Source organism: Coenobita brevimanus, chromosome 94 (assembly GCF_032717465.1).
Source record: "Coenobita brevimanus isolate Jiangsu-jjx chromosome 94, ASM3271746v2, whole genome shotgun sequence".
Taxonomy (NCBI): domain Eukaryota; kingdom Metazoa; phylum Arthropoda; class Malacostraca; order Decapoda; family Coenobitidae; genus Coenobita; species Coenobita brevimanus.
In genome coordinates this window covers 5,162,788-5,186,515 of record NC_137047.1, presented here as the reverse complement: position 1 = coordinate 5,186,515, position 23,728 = coordinate 5,162,788, and the positions used below count along the sequence as shown (strand labels likewise).

At 44.4% G+C, this 23,728-nt stretch overlaps 1 protein-coding gene across 1 annotated transcript in view; it reads left to right on the top strand.

Annotated features, from left to right (window-relative positions):
* spir (spire type actin nucleation factor) overlaps nt 1–23,728 on the top strand; it is a 315,119-nt gene that overhangs the window by 137,611 nt on the left and 153,780 nt on the right. The window contains exon 3 of the mRNA XM_080282611.1: nt 17,326–17,443. Coding sequence (XP_080138737.1) covers nt 17,326–17,443 — 118 coding nt within the window. The remainder of the gene's footprint in view (nt 1–17,325; nt 17,444–23,728) is intronic.

The window sequence follows — 23,728 nt, the reverse complement described above, 5'->3', positions numbered from 1 at the left end:
GAAGGCTGTATCTAACCCCTCCTGTGTCGAAAATCTCTAAAGGTTAAGATTTCGTCTTGAGATGGCATGACTAAAATAAAAATGACGTCCTGGGGGCTGGAGGGGTTAATGTAGTGGTGGTCGCAGTCTGGTGGCAGTGATGGTTGTGGAGTGGAGTAAAGGTTGGTGTGGTTGTGGCTGTAGGTTTGGTGGTGCTCTTGTTTGGTGGTGTATTTCTTGTGGTTGTGGCTGTAGGTTTGTGGTGCTCTTGTTTGGTGGTGGTGTATATCTTGTGGTTGTGGCTGTAGGTTTGTGGTGCTCTTGTTTGGTGGTGGTGTATATTTTGTGGTTGTGGCTGTAGGTTTGGTGGTGCTCTTGTTTGGTGGTGGTGTATATCTTGTGGTTGTGGCTGTAGGTTTGTGGTGCTCTAGTTAGGTGTTGTTGTATTTCTTGTGGTTGTTGTGTTTAGTTGTGGATTATGTAGGAGTAAGATATTGCCAGGGCAGAGGGCAAAGAATTTCCAGTCAGCTCTGAGTGAATTATTTAGGTGGACACCCAGGGACGTGGTATCAGAGAAGTACCAGCTCATCACGTACGGTGGGAGAATACCTCGAGGGAACTGTACATTCCAAACACGAGAAGCAAGTCCGGAGGGAAGACTTCAGATCACTAGCTCTTTCAGTAATTGACTATTGTAGTGTTCTGACATCCGGATGTGAAGTTAGGGAATTAAAATAACTAGACATCATCCCGAGTAGATTCATGGTTCACGTTATTGGTCATCGAAAACTTTTCTTTGTTTTTATTTACCGACTTATTAAAAGCCCTAAATATATGTCTTCATGAACGGAGAGGCGATACATAATGATATTCATATTAAAAATCTTGGATGGTTCAGAACCAGACCTACTGTACATTCCAAGGTAACCACGCAGTGAAATAATAGTCCTGGCAGGAAGTGTGCCATAAAACTGTATAAAAATGGCCGCTCGGCTGCAACAGTTCGAGAAACCCAGACGTGAACGCTCGTATGGCAGTTTTAAAGCGCCACCCCGTCCCAGATCGACCTCATAAACATGCTGTGCAGTATCTGTTGGTTCAGACAAATACCTGATGCTGCAGTGTTTCGAAGTTGTAAATTCACTTGCATCAGCTCAGACTGGTCGATATAGTGAGGTTGTTCTGACAGTATTTGATCAGCCGGGCTCATGACGCAAACCAACCTGCCACGTGCGTCAGGTTCCAACAACTTGTTTGTTTACGCTGCTTGCATACTGTATGCGTCTGTGTCTTCATTGACTTGCCCGGGCAGTGTGGAGGTGCAGGTGTGGAAAGGGCAAGAATTATGGGTGCGGGTTTTAGTTGGCAGTGCAGAGCAGTATAGCCACCGTTGCCTGACTTTCCCCTGAGATGAGAGCACCCTCATTGTTTCCTTGTCGGGTTCTACATTACACCCTTGTTATGCAAAGTAGTGGCGGGGGGCTGCGTCCTGCCCCACCCCTTACCTCTCACGCCTTACCCCTCCTGCCCCACCCCTTACCTCTCACACCTTACCCCTCCTGCCCCACCCCTTACCTCTCACACCTTACCCCTCCTGCCCCACCCCTTACCTCTCACACCTTACCCCTTCTGCCCCACCCTGCCTACCTTACTTCTCCTGCCTTACCCCTCCTTCCTCACCCGCCTGCCTCAACCAGCCATCTTCCATATATCCTCCCCACATCGAGTAATCCTTTGAATGTTCCGCTTTACCCTCTGGCTTACGTTTATATTACATCCTGTTTGCTGCGTTACCTGTTATGTCCCGCTGCCCAGTGTGCCCCATACCTACCCCATCATATTTGCCTGCCTCACTCTGCATAGCTTTTCCATGACTACCTCATCTGAAGGATTCTCTCATGCCTAACTCATTCCTGCCCACCTCATAACTAACTTATTCTTGTCTTCATACTCATAATTAACTTACAGCCGGTTGCCTCATAATTAGCCATCACTTTTGCCCACACTTCATGCCTGTCACTGCCTCATTTCTAACTTGCATCCTCCATCTTTCAACTCATAAATCCTCGTTTGTTATTCCTGTCTCTCTCTTCTTTCGTTATGTCTTCACGTTTTGGGAGGTGGTCTCTCCTCATTAACCGCATCCCTGTCATAGCATCCATGTAACTCCATCACTCAAAATCAGTATCCCTTGCATCCATTCTTCAGATTCCATCACTCACTGCCTTTCATCTCCCTTTATCTTCCGCCTTATCTAATCTTCATCCTCATTTGCATCCTCCTCTTCAGCCTCCTCACCATCCCTGCCTACAAGGACCACTACTCCCCATCCAGAAGCTCTCCCCTCCTTTCTTTTCTGTATGCTTGCTTCCTATCGATTTTCCTCTGAATTTTCCAAACGAACTCTAGCTTTCAAGTCTCTTCATTCCTTTCATCTTATTTTCTTTTCTCGTTACTCCCTGATTACCTCTTGTCCTTCATCCCATCACCATTTCCATCCCTCTTACAGTGCTCCCTTTTCCTCACAAAAGTACCTCGTTCCATCCCATCTTCTTTTTCTTCTTTCCATCCCTCACTGTCCCCTTCTTCTCTTCATTGTGCTTTGCCTTCATTCCCTTTTCTCCCTCCCGCCCTTCCCATCCTACCTCCCTTCCTCTCTTACAGAAGCATTATCCTCCTCTCTCACCATGTTTTCTCGCCATTGCAACATTCCTTCCTGGTCTTGCATCTTGCACCTTCGTCACATTCACCTTTCTTCTCTCACACAAGCTTTTGGCACTCATCTCTCTTTCCTGTTTATTACTTTCTTCTTCGTCAAGGCCTGTTTTCTTCCTCCTCCCAACACTGCTGCTCTGCCTTTCAGCTTTTGTCTCGTTCTCTCCCTTTCTCCCTATTTCGCCCATGCTTTTCCTCCCTGCCTGTCCTCCTCTGTCTCCTCGTTCTTCTTTTCTTGCCTTTCAACTTTATATATGCCATTTTTCCCACCCAAGTACTCTCCATCCTTTTCTTCGTTACCTCCTTCATCTCTGTTTCCTTCTGCTCCTGTACTGCTCTATCTTCTCCCCACCGAATTCCATACCTTCCTATCCCGTCAGTCCAATCCTTTTCTCCTATTCACCCTCCCTCTTCCCTTCTTATCACTTCTTCCCTCCCCACTCTCTCATGCCTTTCTTTACTTCCTTCTCACCATTCCCCTCCCTTACTTCCTCGTCACTCTCCCTCCCTCCCTCCTTCCTCACGGCTTTATCTTTCTCCTTCCATCTTCACCACTTTTTCCCTCTCTTCATCACCACCCTTACCTGCTTCCATCCTCTTTCCCGTTCTCCCTCCCTCCTCATCAGTCTTTATCCCCCTTCCTCACTACTCTCCCTCCCTCATGTCACACTGCTTTCCCTCCCTCCCTCTTTCTGTTGGCCTTTCCCTGCACCGGCCTGGCTTTCACCTGCGCTCCCCACCCCCCACCCCTCTTTCCACTCCTTTCATCACGCTGCCCCTCTTGTCTCCCGCCATCCCTTACCATTGACCATTTCTCTCTCTCTCTCTCTCTCTCTCTCTCTCTCTCTCTCTCTCTCTCTCTCTCTCTCTCTCTCTCTCAATAAATAAATAGAAACAGATAGAGATATATAAAATGCGTAAATATGGTGCCATGCGTACTGATTATTTCGTGCCAAAGAATGTGTCTGAATCTGTATCATTCCACTCGAGGTCCATTGCACGAGCGGACCTTCTTCTCGGAGGGAAAGTTGTAGCCAGAATCACCCCTTCCCGATGCTGGCCAAGTACGAGGCGGAAAGGGATGTCTGTAATGAGAGCAGTACATTAAAAAAAAAAAAAGTGTGTGTGTGTGTCTGTGTGTGTGTGGGTGGGTGTGGGTGTGGGTGTGGTTGATATGAACACAGGGTACGAACATGTGCTGGCATATAAAGGGACATACTACCAGCACAGTACTATACTTTTTTTTTTTTTTTTATCAATCGACAGATGATTTTATTTACAGTATGGAAGACCTGTCATGGTGAAATGGTTAGTGACATCCTCAGTTTATTCTTTCACCACAAGTAAACCTGTAGTGTGTGTGTGTGTTCTTGCAACCACCAAATTATTTTTGTTAAGTGAAGAAAAAGGTCTTGTTTGGAAGTTGTTAAAATGTTCGCCACTGCCGGTGTTTGAATCCCACACTCTGACCACATCAGTTTGAGGGACGAGCATCTTCCCACTAATTCACTGTGGCGTCGGAATAGTTTGTTTACACGACCATATATATGTGCACGTGTATTTTCTACTTATATGAGACTCTGGGTATTGGTTGCTTGTTTTTATTGCTTAGTTGTCTAGCGGCATACTCACAGATGACGTCGTCCCTTGCATGTGGTCACCTTCACTCTTAACTGTATATTTTATGAAGCTTGATGGAGGCTGTTCACTTCAGGATTTATGTAATGGCTTTAGTGGGAGCTCTGTTTTTTTTATGACTTGTGAGTGGGGTGTATGACAGGCAGTGAAAGCTGGTTTAACGATCTGCGCCTTGCGATCGCCAGTCTACATTCTTTCGCTGTATACTTGATCACTATTGGTTTATTTTTGCCGTTTATGTTTCGAAATTCCTGATGTATAGCCTGCGGTACCAATGTTTCCTGATTTCGTGTTGATATAAGGTATGTCCCGCACCCCAATGACTCTATCCCAGTCTGTGTTTTATTTGTGCATGTGGTTTTGCGGTAGCGTGATTTTACGAGTGTTTCTTTGCTTGTGCTTGCGTGTCATTATGTGCATGTGCTTGTGTGGCTTGTGTTTGCGTGGGAGGGGGAGTTCAAGTGGGGGTGAAGGAGGAGGGGAGAGGAGAGAATAGAATAAGGGGGAGACGGGAGGTGGGGTAATTTCAGCCTCATCAGGAGCAAGTTTGACTCTTTGTGTAGTGGCCTGTTTTTGTCCCCCCATTGCACCCCCTTCCTCCCCATCCCCCCACCGCCCTAATGATATCCTCCTACTCTCCCTTCTTCCCACCTGTTCATTCTCCCTTTACCTACTCATTACTTCCTCACCCTCTCATTTGATACCATCTTTCTTCTCTCTTGTTTCATCCATGTCTTCCCTTCCTCGTGTTTACATGTTTCTTTTCCTTTTATCCACATTTTCTTTTCCTCGACTTCCTCCCCGTCTCCTTCCCACTCCCCATCCCCTTTTCGTTTTTTTTTTTTTTCCCTATCTGTTTTCTCTCTCCCTCCTTCCCTTCGTGCTGGAGTGTTCCCTCCCTCAGTTGCTTCCTCCCTGCCATCTCTCCACCTGTTTCTTTCTGCATCACTTCCACCTGTTTTCGTCCCCTTGTTACTCCGTCTCATCTTACCATTCTCTCTCTCACCTGTCCCCCCCCCCCCGCACACACACCTTGTTTGTGCTTCGTGCCGGTGTCTTCCCTTCCCCCATCCCATATTTTCTCAGTGATTGTCAGAATACATGCAGTAAGATTCGAGAGGATGTGTGTGTGTGTGTGTGTGTGTGTGTGTGAATATAATATAATACGCTATATGGTAGACACAGTACTGTACAGTATACATAATACACGCTACATGTATGTTTATGTATACGTGTTTTGAAAGGGGGTACCATAACGAAGCACAGAAAATGCAGAAACTTACTTTAGAGATTGCATGCACGGGTCGAAATGCCAGAGAAATGCCCAGTGTCGGTAGAGAAGGTGAGAGTGGCCGTGCTTCTGAGAGGTCACCCTGCCTGTGCCTGACCCGTGGGCTGCACTGTGCTAATAAAACACTGCTTTATCTCCCCAGTGACCCCACACAACTTTCAGTGGCATGATTTCAAAGGGCAGCTGTGATGTCTTGTGTTACTTTATTTTTGTTCTCATATGATGTCCGTGAAGCACATTGCCTTTGTGGTTTCGTGTTTTGTGGTTCTGAAAAATGCACAGGAGACCCAACACACACACACACACACACACACACACACACACACACACACACACACACACACACACGAGAGAGAGAGAGAGAGAGTTTTGATCCGTCCTAATTCTGTATTTACTTATTTATTCGTGTATAGTTCTGTTGTAATCCATGCTGTTAAGCGTGACCTCTGACCTACCCTAACCCAGCTTTCATCATTTGCAATTTCCCCATTTTTTCTTCTGCAATAGTTACACCCCAAATACTTGTCCCTTTTTTTCACGTTAAAGCTACTGATGCACTTGTAGGTATTGCAGTGACTTGATGGTTGATAGTTAAAAATTTTGAGCACATAAGCAGTTTAGGGTACGGGGACTGTGACTGATGACTGTGTGTTGTGTGGTAGTGCAGCGGAGGAGCAGCTAGCAAGTAGGGGTGTGGTAACTAAGGAATGATATATTACGTATTTGGTTAATGGTTCTTGTTGATGGTCAGACTGTGGTATTGCATGGTAGGAGGGATGTGGTACTGTTTGGGAATGTACGAGAATAATTGGTAGTGTGGCAGAGTGACATTGGAAGCACAGGAGAGGAGTTCATTGACATCCTCAGTGTGTACCAGTCTACTGCAGGACACACACCTCGTACAAGTTGGTCTACAATGATCTTTTTGTTTATCGCCGTATCCATCCCAGCTGGTAAATAAACAGGATTACATAAGAAGAACATTAGGAAAAAAGACCCCATACAAAGCAGCTGTTGCCTGGGCCGTACGTCATATGGGCTTAGGAGGCTGTCAGCTACCTCTTTCCTGGCGATATATTTTTTTGTATTGCACATTAGTAATCTGTTACATAACGTATACTGCATATCTGTTAAATATCAGCGTATTTTGCCTGAATAACTTACAAAACATTATTACCATGACTACAGTGCAAAATACGAGAAAGGGTAGAGTGTGACTTTGGTAGACCGCAGTGTGGCAGTGTATGAGCTGTGATGGTTTGGTGGGTGTGTGATAATGTGACTGGTGTGGTGGTTGTGGTAGTGTGGTGGTGTGGTAGAAGTGACTGAAGTAGGCCTAGCAAAACAGGAGGCTGGGTTTGCCATAGCCCGAGGGTGGCCACGTGAAGGATAGCCCACTCTCAGCCCCTCCCAGCCATCCCCAGCCCCTCCCAGTCGCTGTTATACCTTCCTGGCAGCCTCACCTTGTCGTGACTCTCGGCAAATTTCCCAGGATCTTCCAAACTCTCTCACGCACTCATTTTTTTCTCCTCCCGGGTCTTTCTTCGACATCCTCTAAAAATATCTTTCAAATTATCCTGTCTTCTCTTCCCCAGCCTTCCACTTTTATGCTGATCTAATTCATGTAATTTTGATCTTTAGCATAAGTGTTTCGGAGAGTTTCCTTCTAGCTTTTTTTTTTTCTTCCCTATATCTTGTTTCCTTCATTTCCCTCTGTCCTCTTCACCCTTTTAAGCGCCTTCAGAGCACCGTGCATCAGAGCACCTGTTTGTCTCTATTTATATCCAGCCTTCCTTCCTTCCTTCCTGCCAAGGAGGTTCATTTAACATCCTTGCTCCTTTCCGTCCCTCTCCTCCATCTCTCCCTCCCACCTTTCTCCATTCTCTTTCTCCTTCCCTCCTTTCTTCTCTCCCTGCTTCTCTGTTGCCCACCTCTTTCTCCTTCCTGCCTACCCAGTTGCTTTTTTGCTGTTCTCCAGTTCTTATTAGTCTGTTCATTCTGTAATTCATAGTATACTCATTCTTTGACAGCAGCAACCTAGTTAGTTCCAAGCGACCTCTTTTGTTCTCCCCCATTCTTACGTGTTCTTAACCTACCTCTCGGTTTATATCTTCGCCTTTCCCATCTCATTCCTCATCCTTTCTCTTTATCTCTCCATCATTTCATCCAAGTTCCAACCCACGTATCCATTCGTTCATCACTCTTCATCTGTTCCCATTTCTCTCCACCCCATTTATTTCTTCGCTTTCCATGCACTTAGCCCTGTCTCAGTTTTCCTACCCACCTCATCCTCCATCCCTTTCCTCAGTATATCCTTCACTCTATCCTACAATCTTATCCATCCTTTCGCCTCTTCCACCAATTTCTCCCTCCTTACTGCTTGCATATCTGCTTCACTTATCTGCTCACCTCATCCTGCATTCTTTTTACATTTCCTTCACTCCATCTCACCTACATATCCCTCCCTTCTCCATTCCCACCAAATCTTTCATCCTTTTCTCCGTCTTTCTTTTTCTCCATCCATTCCAACCCTTCCTTCCGATAAACCCTTCCTTTTCCATTCCCTCCTTCTCATCCGTCTTCCTGTCCGCCTATTCTTTACTCATTCCATTACACTTCCCCTTTCCCCCTCCTCCTGCTCACTTGTTTATTCCTCTCTTCAGTCCACTTGTTCTTCTCTCCCTCTCATCCACCTGTCTCTTCTTCCCTCCCACCTGTCCGCCTCTCCCTCCCAACTCACCTTCCCCTACCCCACCACTTCCTTCCCACGCCTCGCCCAGCTCCTGCCACCCTTATTTCCATATCCTGCCCGCCACTCCCAACATTTCTCCACGGGCCCCACACTCCTTCAGCACCTTCACTACCAAAAGACTACCCTCACCTGAATCTATTTTTCTGGTGGTAGCGAGGATACAGTAAAACAGAGATCGTATTTAGGGGGATGATAAAAGATAAGCAGTTGTAAATATAGGTAAGTTCGTGTCCTAATATTACCTCACCAGATAGTTTGCGGCACCGAAGAGGCGACATTGTACTGAAGGGGTTAAAATCTTTCAGGAGTTTCTAAGGATTGGTATTTTCTTCACATCCTTACCGCATTTGCTTCCTCTTCCTCCTCTTTCATTTTAAGACTCTTCCTTCCTCCCTTATGCGTATTTAGAGTTTATTCTCCTCCTCCTCCTCCTACCCACCTTCCTACTTTCCTTATGGTGTTCCTTCCTACCTCGTTCTACGCTGCTATGTCTCTGATGTCCTTCACCGTCCTTCACCCCCCCTCCCCACGGCACCCTGGCCCAATCCGTCTCACCACCCTTCCATCGCCTCCTCTTCCTTTCTTCCTTCCATCCTTCCTTCCTTTCCGCAGCTCCTCAGTCCACCACTCTCTCTCTCTCTCTCTCTCTCTCTCTCTCTGATAGATAGATAGATAAATAGATATCAACAAGATTCTTTAATGTTCCTTCAGTCAGTTCATCAGTTCCTTTGCTCCTCTTCCTTTCCTCATTCCATTTTCCTTTCGTCTCCCTTATCATTTTTTGTGCCTCCCTCTGCCCTTCGCTCATCTCACAGGAATCCCGCAAGTCACCTTAGAATGGGACCTATTCCTTCCTTGGCCCCCCACCCTCCTCTTCCTTCCCTATCCTTCTCACCCATCCCATTCACTTTTCATCTCTCTCACCCACGCCTTTCCTTCCCTTCATCATACTTGCCCTTTTCCCTATGCCCCTTCCTTCCCTGTTTCTGTTCCCCTTCCTTTCCTCCTTCCCCATTTCCAGTATTTTCTCCCCCATCCTCTTCTTCCTCCTGTTTCGTGCCATCCCCTTTCCCATATATATAGGTTACGTAGGTTGACATATATCGTAAAAACTGAAAATAGGGAAGGAGGAACTGAAAGCAGAGAATTATTTTGTTATTGTGTATTATAAGTAGTTGTCAATGTCGGGAGAAGAACATTTTAGCATGAAGATATTAATGAGAAGCTGCATCAGGAAATAGGAGTGTGAGGGTGGTTGAGGCACTGACAGGAAATAAAAGTGTGAGAATGGGAGTAAAGAAAGCATTACATGACAGTACATTGGTTTCTAAAGCGTGGCCCGTGCATCAGGGACACAAGTTACAAAGATCACAGAATGCAAACCCATAATATTCAGTTCTTGATTCTTTAAGCGATTTTCCTCTGCTTATTAAGGCCCCAGATTGTGAAGAGGTTAGAAATATACAACATTAATTCCTTCTGCAAACACCAGTTGATTTTATTTTGCGTAGGAGATGAAATAATAGTCTTGAATGGATTAGGAACTGGCGGTATTACTTGATGGTTATTTTGACGAATGGTTGGAGGGGTGAATGATGTGTTGCGAAGGAATGGTGAGTAGCACACACACACACACACACACACACACACACACACACACACACACACACACACACACACACACACACACACACACACACACACACACACAGGATCGGTCATACGGATCGAAGGGAGAGTGTGAGCTTGCCTGGGATGGAGGAGGGTGGGTGTTCAAGCGAGTAGTGATTGGAACAAGAAAAAGAGGTAGACCCAGAACGAGGTGTGTGTGTGTGTGTGTGTGTGTGTGTGTGTGTGTGTGTGTGTGTTATATGCGTCTTTCTCCTCTTACATCTCTGTTATTGTAGTTTGCTTATTTTTCCTTCTCTTCATCGATCTTTTAAATTGACCTTCCACTCCTCTGCACGTTTCCCTCATCCTCATTACTGACCATGTTTTTTTTTTTTTTTTCCACCATTATCCGTGTCTTGCTTCTCTTCCACTCCCCACCACCTCTTCTCCCTACCACTTCTCCCCACCACCTCTTCTCCCCACCACCTCTTCTCCCCACCACCTCTTCTCCCCACCTTTCCTCTCCCAGCTACCTGCCTTCTCCCCGTCATTTCTCTTCTCCCCACCACCTCCCCTCTCCAGGTCTGTTCTCCCCCTCTCTTCCCCTCCCTCTCACCCACTTCCTCACTGTCCGGCTTTTGCTTCAACTTTCTCTTTCCATTTTTGCTCCCCTTCACTTCCCGCTCACTTCCTCAATTTTTACTTAATCTCTCTCTCCTCTCCTCTCCTCCCTCCTCATCCATTCTTCCTCCCTCCAACCCCCCCTCGCACCATTCCCCTCCTTTCTGTTACCATGGTGACCTCTCAGATGTTCGTCCAGGTATATGGGGAAAAAATGGTTATCAAGAGAGAGAGAGAGAGAGAGAGAGAGAGAGAGAGAGAGGCTGGAAGGAGTGATATGAAAGAGAGTAAGACGTGAAGGTGGAGGTAAAGGGGTTAAGTAAGGGGAGAAAGGTGTTAATGGAGGCGACAGGTGATACGAGAAGAGAGAGGGGAAGGAGCCCATGGGTACGATGCTAGACGGAGGAAGGGAGGGGGGAGAGCTGTGAGGAGAGGAAGGGAAAGGGTAAGAGGAAGAATTGTAGGAATGAGGAGAGGAAGAAGAGGGAAGCAGGAAGAAATGCAGGAATGAGGAGAGGAAGGAAAAAGGAAGAAGGAAGAAATGTAGGAATGAGAAGAGAAAGGAAAGGGGGAGTTGGAAGAAGTAGGGGAATATGGAGAGGGAGAGAAGAAGGAAGGAGGAAGAAATATGGGAATGAAGAGAGTGAGGGAAGAAGGAAGGAGGAAAAAAATGGGAATAAGGAGAGAGAGAGGGAAAGAAGAAAGAAAGATGGAGAGGATAATAGATGGAGGAAGTGCAGACAGAAAGTTGAATTGCATAAGAGGGGTAATTTGATTACAGGAGAGAGAGAGAGAGAGAGAGAGAGAGAGAGAGAGAGAGAGAGAGAGAGAGAGAGAGAGAGAGAGAGGCTAAAATCTGACACCAGAAATTATTCATGATAGCATAGGGTTGAGGGGGGGAGGGGGGAGGTAGGGTGAAAGGAGGGGAAAGGTGGATGATGGGGAAAGTAGGAGGGAGAAGGGAGGAAGATAAGCAAGGAGGTGGGAAGAGAAATGGAAGGAGAAAGAAGGAGGAGGGTGGGAAGGAGGAAAGGAAGGAAGGAAAAGAGGAAGTGGTCAGTGAAAGACAGAGTGAGATGGATTTATGACAGAGGGAGGGAGGGAGGGAGAGAAAGGGTGTAATATTAGAGGGAAGGGGTGAAGGATGAGGGCTGTCAGAGGCAGGAGGATGACGTGATATAAACATGAGGGAGGGATGAGTCCTGCCAAAGGAAAGAAGGGATGAGTACTATTAGAGGGAGATAAGGAGGAAGGGTGTAATACTAGAGAGAGAGAGAGAGAGAGAGAGTAGAGGTAAGTAATGTCAGTATGCGGAAGGTAGAGAAAGATGAGTGATTTTAGAGTTAGGAGTAGTAGCAGGAGGGGGGGAGCAATGAGTACTGGCAGAGGGTGGGGAGGGGGAGTAATATCAGGAATGGGGGAGGAGGGGAGTAGGGATGGAGGGAGGAGGCTCACTTTACTTTCTCTCCCTCACCACCACAACATTCCTCACATACCTGCCTCCTCCCTCCCCCCCGTGACGTCACTTTCACTCTTTCTCCGTGTTTTTGTTCCACGTGTAAGGCCCACCTGGTTCGGTACACAGGTCCTGCCCTTGTTTGGGGGGCGGCGTACCCCAGGAGGGACACTTGGACCCACAGTCTTTCGCGATATCTTACCCCCTTCAATCCAGTGACGGGTTTTATTGATCCTTGCTACCTTCAGACGATTTTGTACTGCTTTGGGGAAACCTCTTGTAGTAAAGGGGTAAATGAAGGTTGTTTGTTACCGTTTCATAAAAAAAATAAGTCTCATAAGCTAGATTTTTTTTTTTTTTTTAGATAAAGAATAAAAAGATCCCGAGGTTGAATGTATTAGGAAGTTTTGTGGCACCTCCTTCAAGTTTTCAGTCCGATTAACTATATACTGTATATATATATTTTTGTGTGTGTAGACGATTATAATCAGCGATGGGAGAAAATCAATTGTGAAAGAGTTAATGAAAGGGAATGATTTTGCCATGGAAAAAATTGTCTGAAGAAGGCAAGAGTGGATTAAATATATATCATTCGAGGGTCAACGATATATTATGCACATTACACAGTACTTCTTTCTTGTACATTATTTATATAATTATTATGTCGATATGAACTGCATAAAAATATATCAACATACCAATACAGAAATAAACCTGTAAAGAAGAGATGCCATAAAATTTCCTAATCTATCGGGAATACGACGCCTGCTGTCACTTTTATATCTACTGGAATCGAAATTTTGTGTCTGGCAGGTGTATTGTAGGTTGTGTAGCGACTCAGCATTCCATCATACTCGCTTTTAATGTTAGACTTTAATTGACCATGATTTATTAACGTTTATACTTCATCATGTGTTTTCCTGTGTACATGATATATTGTTTTATTTCAGCCCCCTTCTTTGTAGGTGTTCTTTATATCATTTACTGGAGCCTGTATTTGAAGATGCCTTATTAAGCTGTGAGTATACCGCAAACCACGGCGTTGTTGTGGTTTCTGTTACAAGGTTGTTCATGATGCGGTTACTGTGCTTTGCGAAAAGTGATATAAGCTCCCTGACAGAGCTATAATTTTATTACCAAATGATGATAATATGCGCTGACTTTTGCCTCGGGTATAACCAGTAATGTTCCATCGTCCATTTGGCTAGGTACAAATAAATTGGTATGAAGGTAAACTGCCGGCATCTGCAGTACTTTTTACACAAGATCACACAGATATTCATTGCTGGAATTTTTGGCTGAAAGACGTACTGAATATAGTAAAGTGTAGGTGATATTTATGAATGAGAAGACAGTGAGGTAAACTTAATACACAGACAAACAGTAAATGAAATAGTTTTTTGCTGCGACAAACCATAGAATGCATATAGAGACAGACTACAAATCAGGTAAATCAAGAATAGATTTCATTGTTACTTCGAATTCAGCTTTATGAAAAGTAAACTTTCCGACATAAAGTAAGTTCTATAGATAACATGAAGTGTATGGAGGCGGCAGATATTGTTGATGAAAAAAAAAAAAAAACTTTATGAATAACGAACTCTGAACAGTGTGAGAAAATGTATATACGAATGAACTCACCTTCAGTATAATTTTACAGAGTGAATACAGGGAAGCCAGACTCAAAAATACACATTGTTTATATGAATGAGATGCATAAAGAGTCAAGGTGAACTACCGGAAGCTGTGAGTAGACCCAGATCATTGCTAAGTTGTCGGCAGGAAGTGAAAGTTGTTGTTGTTGCTGTTGTTGTCAAGGTAACGAGGTGGCTGGCTAGACAGACACGCAAGTGGGATGGTTTAGGGTAGCAGTGATGTCGCAAGTGTATGTAGACTTAAGGAAAGTAGTAGTAGTAGAAATGGTGGTGGTGGTGGTGGTGGTGATAGAAGTTTTTGTTGTTATAGTTAGTGTTGCTATTTTCAAGGTAACGTGGTGGCGAGACAGATGGGTGGTTGGCAACAGGGCTTTCGCAATTTTAGACTGCACTCAGTTGGGAAAGTGGTTGGTAGTAGTAGTAGTAGAGTAGTAGTACGGTCGTAGTAGTTCGTATTGTACTGTTGTAAGGTAGTATAGTTGTAGCGGTAGTAATCGGTCGTATTAATAGTTATACCGGTAGTAATTCTTAAAACTGCAGTAATAGTTGCATAACAGTATGCCATTTTCACCCCGACTCGACATTTTCTTGGTTAATTTTGATATTTTGCACAGGAAATAAATTTCTTTCATTTGAGTTTGATGTTCTCATATTGATTCAGCATCTAATACGAATACCAAAGGCTGTCCAGGAAAATAAAAGATCTTTTCACCACCGGGTATCACTAGTTTAAATAATTTTGTTAGAAAAACTACTACATTTATACTTTTGTATAGTTTTTTTTTTTTTTTTATGTAGATAGAATGAGAACAAACCCGTCATTATTGACGACTCATTTCCCATTAATTTGAAAATGACGATTATTGAGAAATATCGAAATTCACTACATTACCGAGGTGATGTAGATAACGTATTTTCGTGCTGAAAAAATGGTATTGTGATATATGTAGTTAGGGTGACTAGTAATTATGACAGTTATAGTTAGTGTTGCAACCCCATCAATTTTACGCTGAATTAACCTCGCCACATTGAATTGACTTCCTGTATTATTCGTGAAATTTGATTGTACCTCCATTATTCATTCATAGAGCTGATCGGTTCCGGGATCACTAGAACACCTGTACTTTATATATATTATGAAATACAAAACGGTGTGACTGCTAACGTATGGAAGGCAAGATGGTGTAACTGTTAACATAATGAGGCAGGCAGAAAATAAAATATTGTATAGTGTGGGCTGCTGTATTTGGGTAGGGCGTGGCTTGATGGACAGCGTAGTGGGCTGGGGAGATTAGCAATGGTCTCGGGTTCGATTCTAGTTGAGGGAGTTAGAGTAAAAGGAACATGTCATATGGCCCTTCTGTAAAAGTCTGTACATGTGTAGTTGTTGTTTGTTTATTAATATCTCTCATGATTTCAGAAAGCAGTTGTAGAATAAAAGAAGCGTTTAACTATTTCAGTCCGATTACATTTTTTGCATTCTTGCTCCCTTCCGACGACTGTCTTAGCTTTGGAAGAGAAAGGAGGCTGTGGAAAGATTAATGGAGACTTTTTAACCCCGCCAATACAGGTAGAGTCTCCAGGGCTGAACAAAATCATCAGAATATAGCAAGAAGGAATTACAGATCTCATCCACGGCCTACAGAGATGAACACTTTTGCTCAAGGGTGACGTGTGTATTTTCTTGTTGCTGCCAGACGGTTTGATTCAGCACAGGAGAGACTTTTAGATTTAGAGAGGTCAGATACAGCTTTCTTTAAAAGCTCACTATAAGAGGTTGACACTAAGCTGAATAAAATCGTCTGGAGATAGCAAGAGTGGAAAAAAAATGCCATCACGGTGAAAGGGTTGATTTTACCACACTAAGCCGCTGTGGTGAGAGAGAGAGAGAGAGAGAGAGAGAGAGAGAGAGAGAGAGAGAGAGAGACGTTTGTGTATTTTAGGTAACTGTTTCGTATCCACCAGTATCATTCCCTGTAAACTTCGCTGTGTTACGAGAATTTATAAATATTGCCTGCTATGGAGTCAGTACAGTGTTCAATGTTCACTTCAGTTATGTATCTATCTTTTTGCCCACTTCCTTCACTCCAGCCCATTTCCTATCCTCATACAAACTCACTTCCTTCTCTCCAGTCAATTATTATCCTCTTGCAAGCTCACTTCCTTCAGTCCAGTCCATTCTTATCCAGTTACAAGCTCACTTCCTTGACTCCAGCCCTTTCTTATCCGATTACAAGCTCACTTCCTTCAGTCCATTCTTATCATATTACAAGCTCACTTCCTTCAGTCCATTCTTATCATATTACAAGCGCACTTCCTTCACTGTAGTCATTATCCTGTTACAAGCTCACTTCCTTCACACCAGTCCATTATTATCCTGTTACAAGCTCTCTTTCTATCGCCCCAGCCCATTCTTATCTATTTTTTTTTTCTTTTTTTGTGTCCGACTCTGGGCATAGGCTTCACAGCCTGCTTCCAAGGCCCAGTAGTCTTCCTACATAGCATACACCTCTACATGTCACCACTTCGGCGCTAACGCCCACCGTCCATATTGAATACATGCCAGGGCTGTCTCATACAGGCGTGGTGTACTGGTTACAAGGTCATTTCCTTCAATCCAGTCTTATCCTGCTACAAGCTCACTTCCTTCACTCCAACCAATTCTTATCCTTAGCTCACTTCCTTCACTCCAAGCCATTCTTATCCGATTACAAGCCTGTCCAGGGGGTTAACATGCCAGCGTCACCCCACCCCGCCCTGTGACGTATTGGTGAGGCAGGCAGCGTCGCCGTAACACTTCCATGACCGGTTTTCTTTCACTTGACATTAAACGAAATTAGTTAACATTTTAAAACTGTATTTTGTGTGAATCACTTTCAGTTTTATATCTACTCTGACGGGTTTGGTGTATGTATCTGGTGTGCCAGTACGCCGAACCACAGACTGTAGAACCGTTTGTTTTGCTGTATAGGCCAGTTCAGAATATGATGTGTTGAGGGAACATTTTGGCTGTCTGTCTGTTTTTCTGTCTGTCAGTCAGTGTGTCTAATTGTTTATATCTTTCTGTTATTCAGATACAGTTTCAAACTTATCGGGTGAAAAACACATACCGTTATAGCTTCGCTGTTATCGTGCACATTTTTTAACTAAATGTTTTTCAGTTAGTAGCTGTATGTGGTAAGCATCCAGACAGTTTGAAGAGAAAGTATTTGTTTTCATCTTCGAGTATGTAGATGACCTAGAAAAAAAAAAAAAAATAGCCTCCAGGACAGCTGCCAGACTGCAGAACCCGTACCTAACTTCCGTCTTTCAGTGAAGCCTCTGGCGGCTTGTAAGCCCGGAAGTTCCATTTGTGCGACTAATTGCATTACTGTTATTGGTATTTTATTGCTGTCTCTGCTAGCCCACTGACCCCACTCTCTTAAGTTATTGCCCTTCTCCCTGCCTACTTTCTAATAGTCTGTTGCATTTTCAGGGGCTTAGTTGTTACATAATTTAGCCGATTTTTTATGATGCTCACTTTGTTACACCTATAAACACAGATATTAATCCTAAATCTTGCCTAAATCTTGTGTCGGTGTCCACTAAATCCTGTTCCTCGTTACAGCTGGTGTCGGAGCTGGGAGTGCTGCTGTATCGTGCCCTGGACTACTCCTTGGCCAGTCATGAGGAGCGGGACCTCTCGCCCTCACTCAACCACCTCATTGATCTCATGACTTCCGCCGGTGAGTCACAGTACCATGCCCATTCACTCACACTTGATACTCACCCTATTCTTCGTATGGTAATTCAGTTTTCCCACCCACTCACTCACCCACTCATCCACTCAGTTTTTCATCTCACTGACTCACTCACTTTTCACCACTGTCTTTATACTTTCATCCGGTTTCTCACTCTCACACTCACTCATACTCGATGCCCTGAACTGCGAACCTTCATTCAGATTCCTTGCTCAGTCACACATACTTTGTCCCTACAGTGCGATGACGCTTGTAATTTATTTCTGCTATCTCCAGTCTGTTTTCTTCACCTTTGGATAGAGTTCAGAAATTTACCAGGGGCTCTTTTAAGTTTTGTGTGTGTTTGTTTTATTTTTTCTGGTTAACAAGAGTAGTCAGGAATAAAAAGTTAAACTATTGAAAGGGTTATTACATTTACTTACCATAATATTCAGTCCTTCATTCATTGTATTCATTATTCTTTTTTTCACTGTCACCTCATTGACCTCATGACATTTGTTGGTGGGTCAGACTGATTGCCTACCTGCCTATTTAGTAATTCACCTACATTCTCCTGATACTAATACTTTTACTAACACTCTATCAACTCATCCCTTTCCATGATGTTCACCTACGTATGCTGTTATTAATTCTTCCACACACCCATACTTGTGCCTACATACCTACTCAATGCCAGTTATTTCGCTTCCTCACAGTCCTTTATCATTCAGTTGAGTCAGACCTGGAGAGTGTGTGTTAGATTCATCAGTGTTGTTACTCAAGCAGTTCCTTAGGTTTTTCTCACTTGTATTAACGCATTAACTCATCGTGAAGGGTTAGGATGCAACACTCACACAGCAAAGACGTGTGTGTGTGTGTGTGTGTGTGTGTGTGTGTGTGTGTGTGTGTGTGTGTGTGTGTGTGTGTGATGTAATCAATCCACGAAATAAAAGGATTAGTTACATCCTCCCCTTCTCCGCGAGAGGTCTCCACGTAGCTTGATAAGGTTGTCAGACGATAGCAAGATTGGAGATGGTTATGCTGGTGTAGTCTTTATCGAGGCCATTTTGAGTCATGCTTCTTGTCCAGGTATATGTATTGGGTGTACTGTATGAGCCAGAAGGAATGTGTATTAGGCATGGTTGTGGGAATTGCTCTCGCTCTCTCTCTCTCTCTCTCTCTCTGACTCATTCTCACTAACCCACCCAACCACACGCACATGCACTTATTTATTCATTGAGAGAGAGAGAGAGAGAGAGAGCAGGAAGGAGTAAAGAGGGGAGCTGTGAGGGAAAGAGAAAGATGGGGAAGTGAAGGAGGGAGAAAGAATGTGAAGAAGAAAGGGAGAAAGATGGATTGAAAGCAGGGATGAGAAAGAGAAGGGGGGAGGGAGGATGGGATGGAGCAAGAGGAGGAATAGGGAGGGAGGAAGGGGGGGAAGGGTGGAAGAACGGGAAGGGGAGGGAGGGAGGGAGGAAGAGGAGGGAAGGGAGGGAGGTAGGAAAGGGAGGCCGCGCAAGAAGAGGTGAAATTGTAGTAAGGGAGGTCGACTGGAAGGGAGAGAGAGAGAGAGAGAGAGCAACAAAAAACTCAACTGCAGCAAATATCCGAACGAAATACAAACAGAAGAGATAAAAAGAAAAAAACTAAGGCTGAAACGAAGGCATCAAACTTTCTTCCTTAAGCTCCCACACACATTTCTTTCTCTTGCTGCGCTGGACTCAGGAGAAAGTACGTGTGTGTGTGTGTGTGTGTGTGTGTGTGTGTGTGTGTGTGTGTGTGTGTGTGTGTGTGTGTGTGTAATACGGCTGAGTGGTTTTAAAAGTGTATGTGTGTTTGTGGGGTACTTGTGTGAACTTGTAGTGTGTGTGTGTGTGTGTGTGTGTGTGTGTGTGTGTGTGTGTGTGTGTGTGTGTGTAGGACATTATGTACAAGTATGAGTCTGCATGCTAGTGTGTTTAAGTTTTCATTGCATTACATGAATTACACTGTGTTTATATTTATGTAGCCTCGTGTTTGGATATATATACATAAATGCGTTTTTGTGTGTGGAGATTTTCGTGTGTATGTGTGTTAGTTCGTTTAGATATATGTGTGTGTGTGTGCGCCCGTGTCCTAGCGTGTGTGTGTGTGTGTACAGGTATGTTTGTTCGTATGTACGTCTGTGCCCATGTGTTATTGCCCAGATGGTAACATGGATCAAAATACATGTGCGTGTCTAGATAAGTGCGTGTGTACGTGTTAATGTGTGGGTGTGTGTTGTCCAGGTGTGTGTGCGTGTGTGTATATGTATATGTGTACGTGTAGCCTGGTATTGTCTGCCTCTGGCCTAACCTCCCACTTTCACTGGCACCTGACTCGCACACGCACACACTCGCATACATACGGGCACGCACACAAACACACATACACTCGTAGTACACATGCATACGTACGGTACTTGCTTGGACGTTTATGCACATTCACATGAGTGCATACATACATGTAAACACCTACTTTTGCAGTCACAAGTACACACATACACACTCACGAACATCAATATAGTTCACAGACATATGCAGGGTTACAGAGTCCATATTACACTTTTACACACACACACACACACACACACACACACACACACACACACACACACACACACACACACACACACACACACACACACACACACACACACACACACACAGCTTCCATTAACCTGAAGAGGCTAGGTACAATAGCAGCCTTCCTCACTGCCACAGTTGCTGCCACCAGTACTACCACATAGGTTACTACCACCACCACTACCACAATTGCTGTCACTACTACTACCACAGAGACCGTAACCACCTCTACTACCACAGAGGCTACTACCACTCCCATAATTTTTACCGCCACTACCACAGAGGCCACCACCACCACCATACTGCTACCACAGATACCACTACCACAATTACTACCACAGTCGCTACCATCCACTACCCTAGTCCCTACCACCACCATTACTGCTACCATAATTACCACCACTACCACAATCGCGACCACCACCACTGCCAGACATGTAGGAATGACAATAGCAGCCCACATTAGCCTCTTTTTACCACGGCAACCACCACAATCACCACAACTACCACCATTCAGCCACCAGTGTTTCAGGCCCATCACCACCACCACCACTGTTAGACTCACTGCCACTGTTCCATCCCTTATAAACAGTTTTGCCGTTATGTGCAGTTACTTGTGTAGAATTTATGTCTTCCTGTTACGCTTGACTGTTTCTGTTACTAGCTACATCACTTTACTACTACTACTACTACTGCTACTGCTACTACAGGAAAAATGTTGATGTGTAATATGCAAAATAAGTCGCCGAGGAAATGGTGCTAAGGGCCATAATTTCAAGCCCCTTTACTACGAGAGGCAAGAATAGGAGTGAAATATTAGCAAAGCAGGGTTAAAACTACCTACCTCCTCCTTTATTACAACTACTATTATTACCAAATCTCCGTGGCCACCAGCATTACCACAGCTTTTACCGCATCAGCAACCACTCTAACCACTCTTACTACAGCACCTACCATACAGTTACCACCACCTTAGCTACCACAGTTACAATCACGACTACCACAACTACCACCACATCAGAACAACTACATTCCATAGCCATCATCGTAATCACTATCACCACAAGTACCACTCTCGGAATCACGACTACTGCGGCTACTACTATGATAATCACTACCACAGCTACCACATAAACACTGCTACCACAACTACCACCATCATATCCACTACTACCACCGTTTTACCCAGGACAGCTACTATTATAATTTCCACTACCACAGCTATAATACCAAGGTACTACCACACCCATAACCACTACTACTGCACCTACCACAACTTTTTCTCAGCTACCACAATTTTCACTACCAACATCCCATGACATTGTTGTTAAGGAGGTTGGGGTGTGCTTCTTGTATTTGTTTTTAGGAGAGAGAGAGAGAGAGTCACACTTCCGGATAATTAATGTGCTTCTTGTTCTTAGATATACCTCTTGCTCACTTCCTCTCTCTCTCTCTCTCTCTCTCTCTCTCTCTCTCTCTCTCTCTCTCTCTCTCACACACACACACACACACACACACACACACACACACACACACACACACACACACACACACACACACACACACACACACACACACACACACACACACACACACACACACACACACACACAGCCTCAAGTTCTTACACCAGTCCAATTTCCGTCCATATTCGGGTATTAAGTGCAGCCGATATCTTGTTTTTCCCAGGAAGTAGAACAAAGCATATCTTAAAGTCTAAAACATATATTTAGTGTTGTGTTTTGTTAATTCCAGGAAGCAGTACACATCCGGGAGAATTACATGTTACATTTAGGAGAGCCGTGTTTTTCCTGTTTGGATTATCGGTATTTATTCCATTCCGTCTGACGTTATGCTCCTCTAGTTTCATTATTTGATTTGTCTTTGGTCTGGTGATGAGTGTTTTTGGAGTAGTGTGTGTGTGTGTGTGTGTGTGTGTGTGTGTGTGTGTGTGTGTGTGTGTGTGTGTGTGTGTGTGTGTGTGTGTGATATATGACTGTGGCCTCACCATGAAGAGTACCATATACGCCTTGTGCCCTCCGCTGCACCTGCTCACCTCACCACCACCACTCCCCTACCTGGCCCACTCCCCAGACACCTCACGTATTTAGATTTATCCACGGTCTCGAAGAAGGTAAGGGAGATTTTTTGTTTGTGTTTGTGTCTGGGGGGGAGGGAAAGCTTTTTTCCTCTACTATTAACTTAAAACTCGGAGAATTAAATACAGTTGTCAAATCTGTTACAAAAAGCCTCGAAAGAACTATCAGGTTTGTTGATATTTGACTTCCTTTGTATTCATTTTATACCCCCAACTATTTCACCTCCATGCCCATCCAGCTACCCGGATTACTCACTGATCCAGCCTCTTCTGCACTTACCCACCAGCACTCATCCACCAGCACTCACCCACCTTCACCTTAACCCAGACACTTACCCAGCGTGAGCCACTTACCGTAGTTGTGCAGTGAAAGTGGTTTAGTGTCGCACCACCGTAACATTGGCTGGGTCTCAGCGTCACACTGCGTCACTTCTCACATGACACACACACCACACGGCGTAGTAATAGTAGTAGTAGTAGTAGTAGTAGCTGTTGCTGAATGTCTTTTCTTAGAGAGAGAGAGAGAGAGAGAGAGAGAGATTCTAGTTTCCTTATAGGCTGCAAGGACAAGGGGGGGGGGAGTGGGGAAGAGGAGAGGAGGTGCTAAAAATAAATACAAAGTGACCAAAGGAAGGAAAAAGGAGATGAAGGAAGGGGAAGTGAGGGGGGGTGGATAAACAGGAAGGGAAGACAGGAACATGAGAGGCGAGAGAAGAAGGGGGGAGGGAACATCAGAAACCAAGGAAGGAGGAAGTGAGAAGGGAATGGAAGTGGAGGAAAAACATCAGAATGAAAGATGAATAGGGAAGTAGAAAGTTACGAAGGAGAGGGAGACAGCGACAGAAAATGAGAGGGGGGGAAATGAGAAGGAAAAAAAGTTGGAGGGAAAACTGAAAAAGACGAGGCGAGGGGAATGGAAATCTAAATTGACTAAGAAAAGGGGAGACAGCTTCAGAAAGTAAGAGGGCAGGAAGTGAGAAGGAAATCAAAGAGGGAGGGAAAGCACGAACAAGCGGCAAAGGAAATGGAGCTGGACAAGGAGGGTTAAGACAGCATCAGTATATGTGGCAAAGAAACAGGTACACAGACAGGTAGCGAAATTGCCGTACAAAAACCCCAGCCTTACCTTGATTACTCCAGCCAGGTAGTTCCCCGGTGCTTTGTCTCACTGCTACATCAGTATTTAAGTGAACACGTACTGTAATGCAGGAAACAGACCTGAATTTTTTACTGAATGATATATTACTTGCTCCGTAAAAGGGATACAAAAAAAATCGAGAGATGGAAATATCTTTTGTGCGAGATGTGATCGTAAGTATATTATCTGAGAAAAGTAACGTGAAAATCTGAAATAATTCCCGGAGTTTTTGGCCTGAGAGTCACTTTTTTTCCCCTTTTGTTATTTCTTCTTTAATGGTTCAGAGTCGAAGGCTGTCTGTTCTCGCATGTGTTCTAGTCAGTGGTTTATTTAATTTCAGACAGGGACTTAGAATTTCATCGTCCTTCTTATGCTTCTGTACGTTTTCCCCTTTTCCCATTTATTTTTCCCTTCTCTGTTTGTCTCTTCCCGCTTCTCCTCCTCTGCATTTT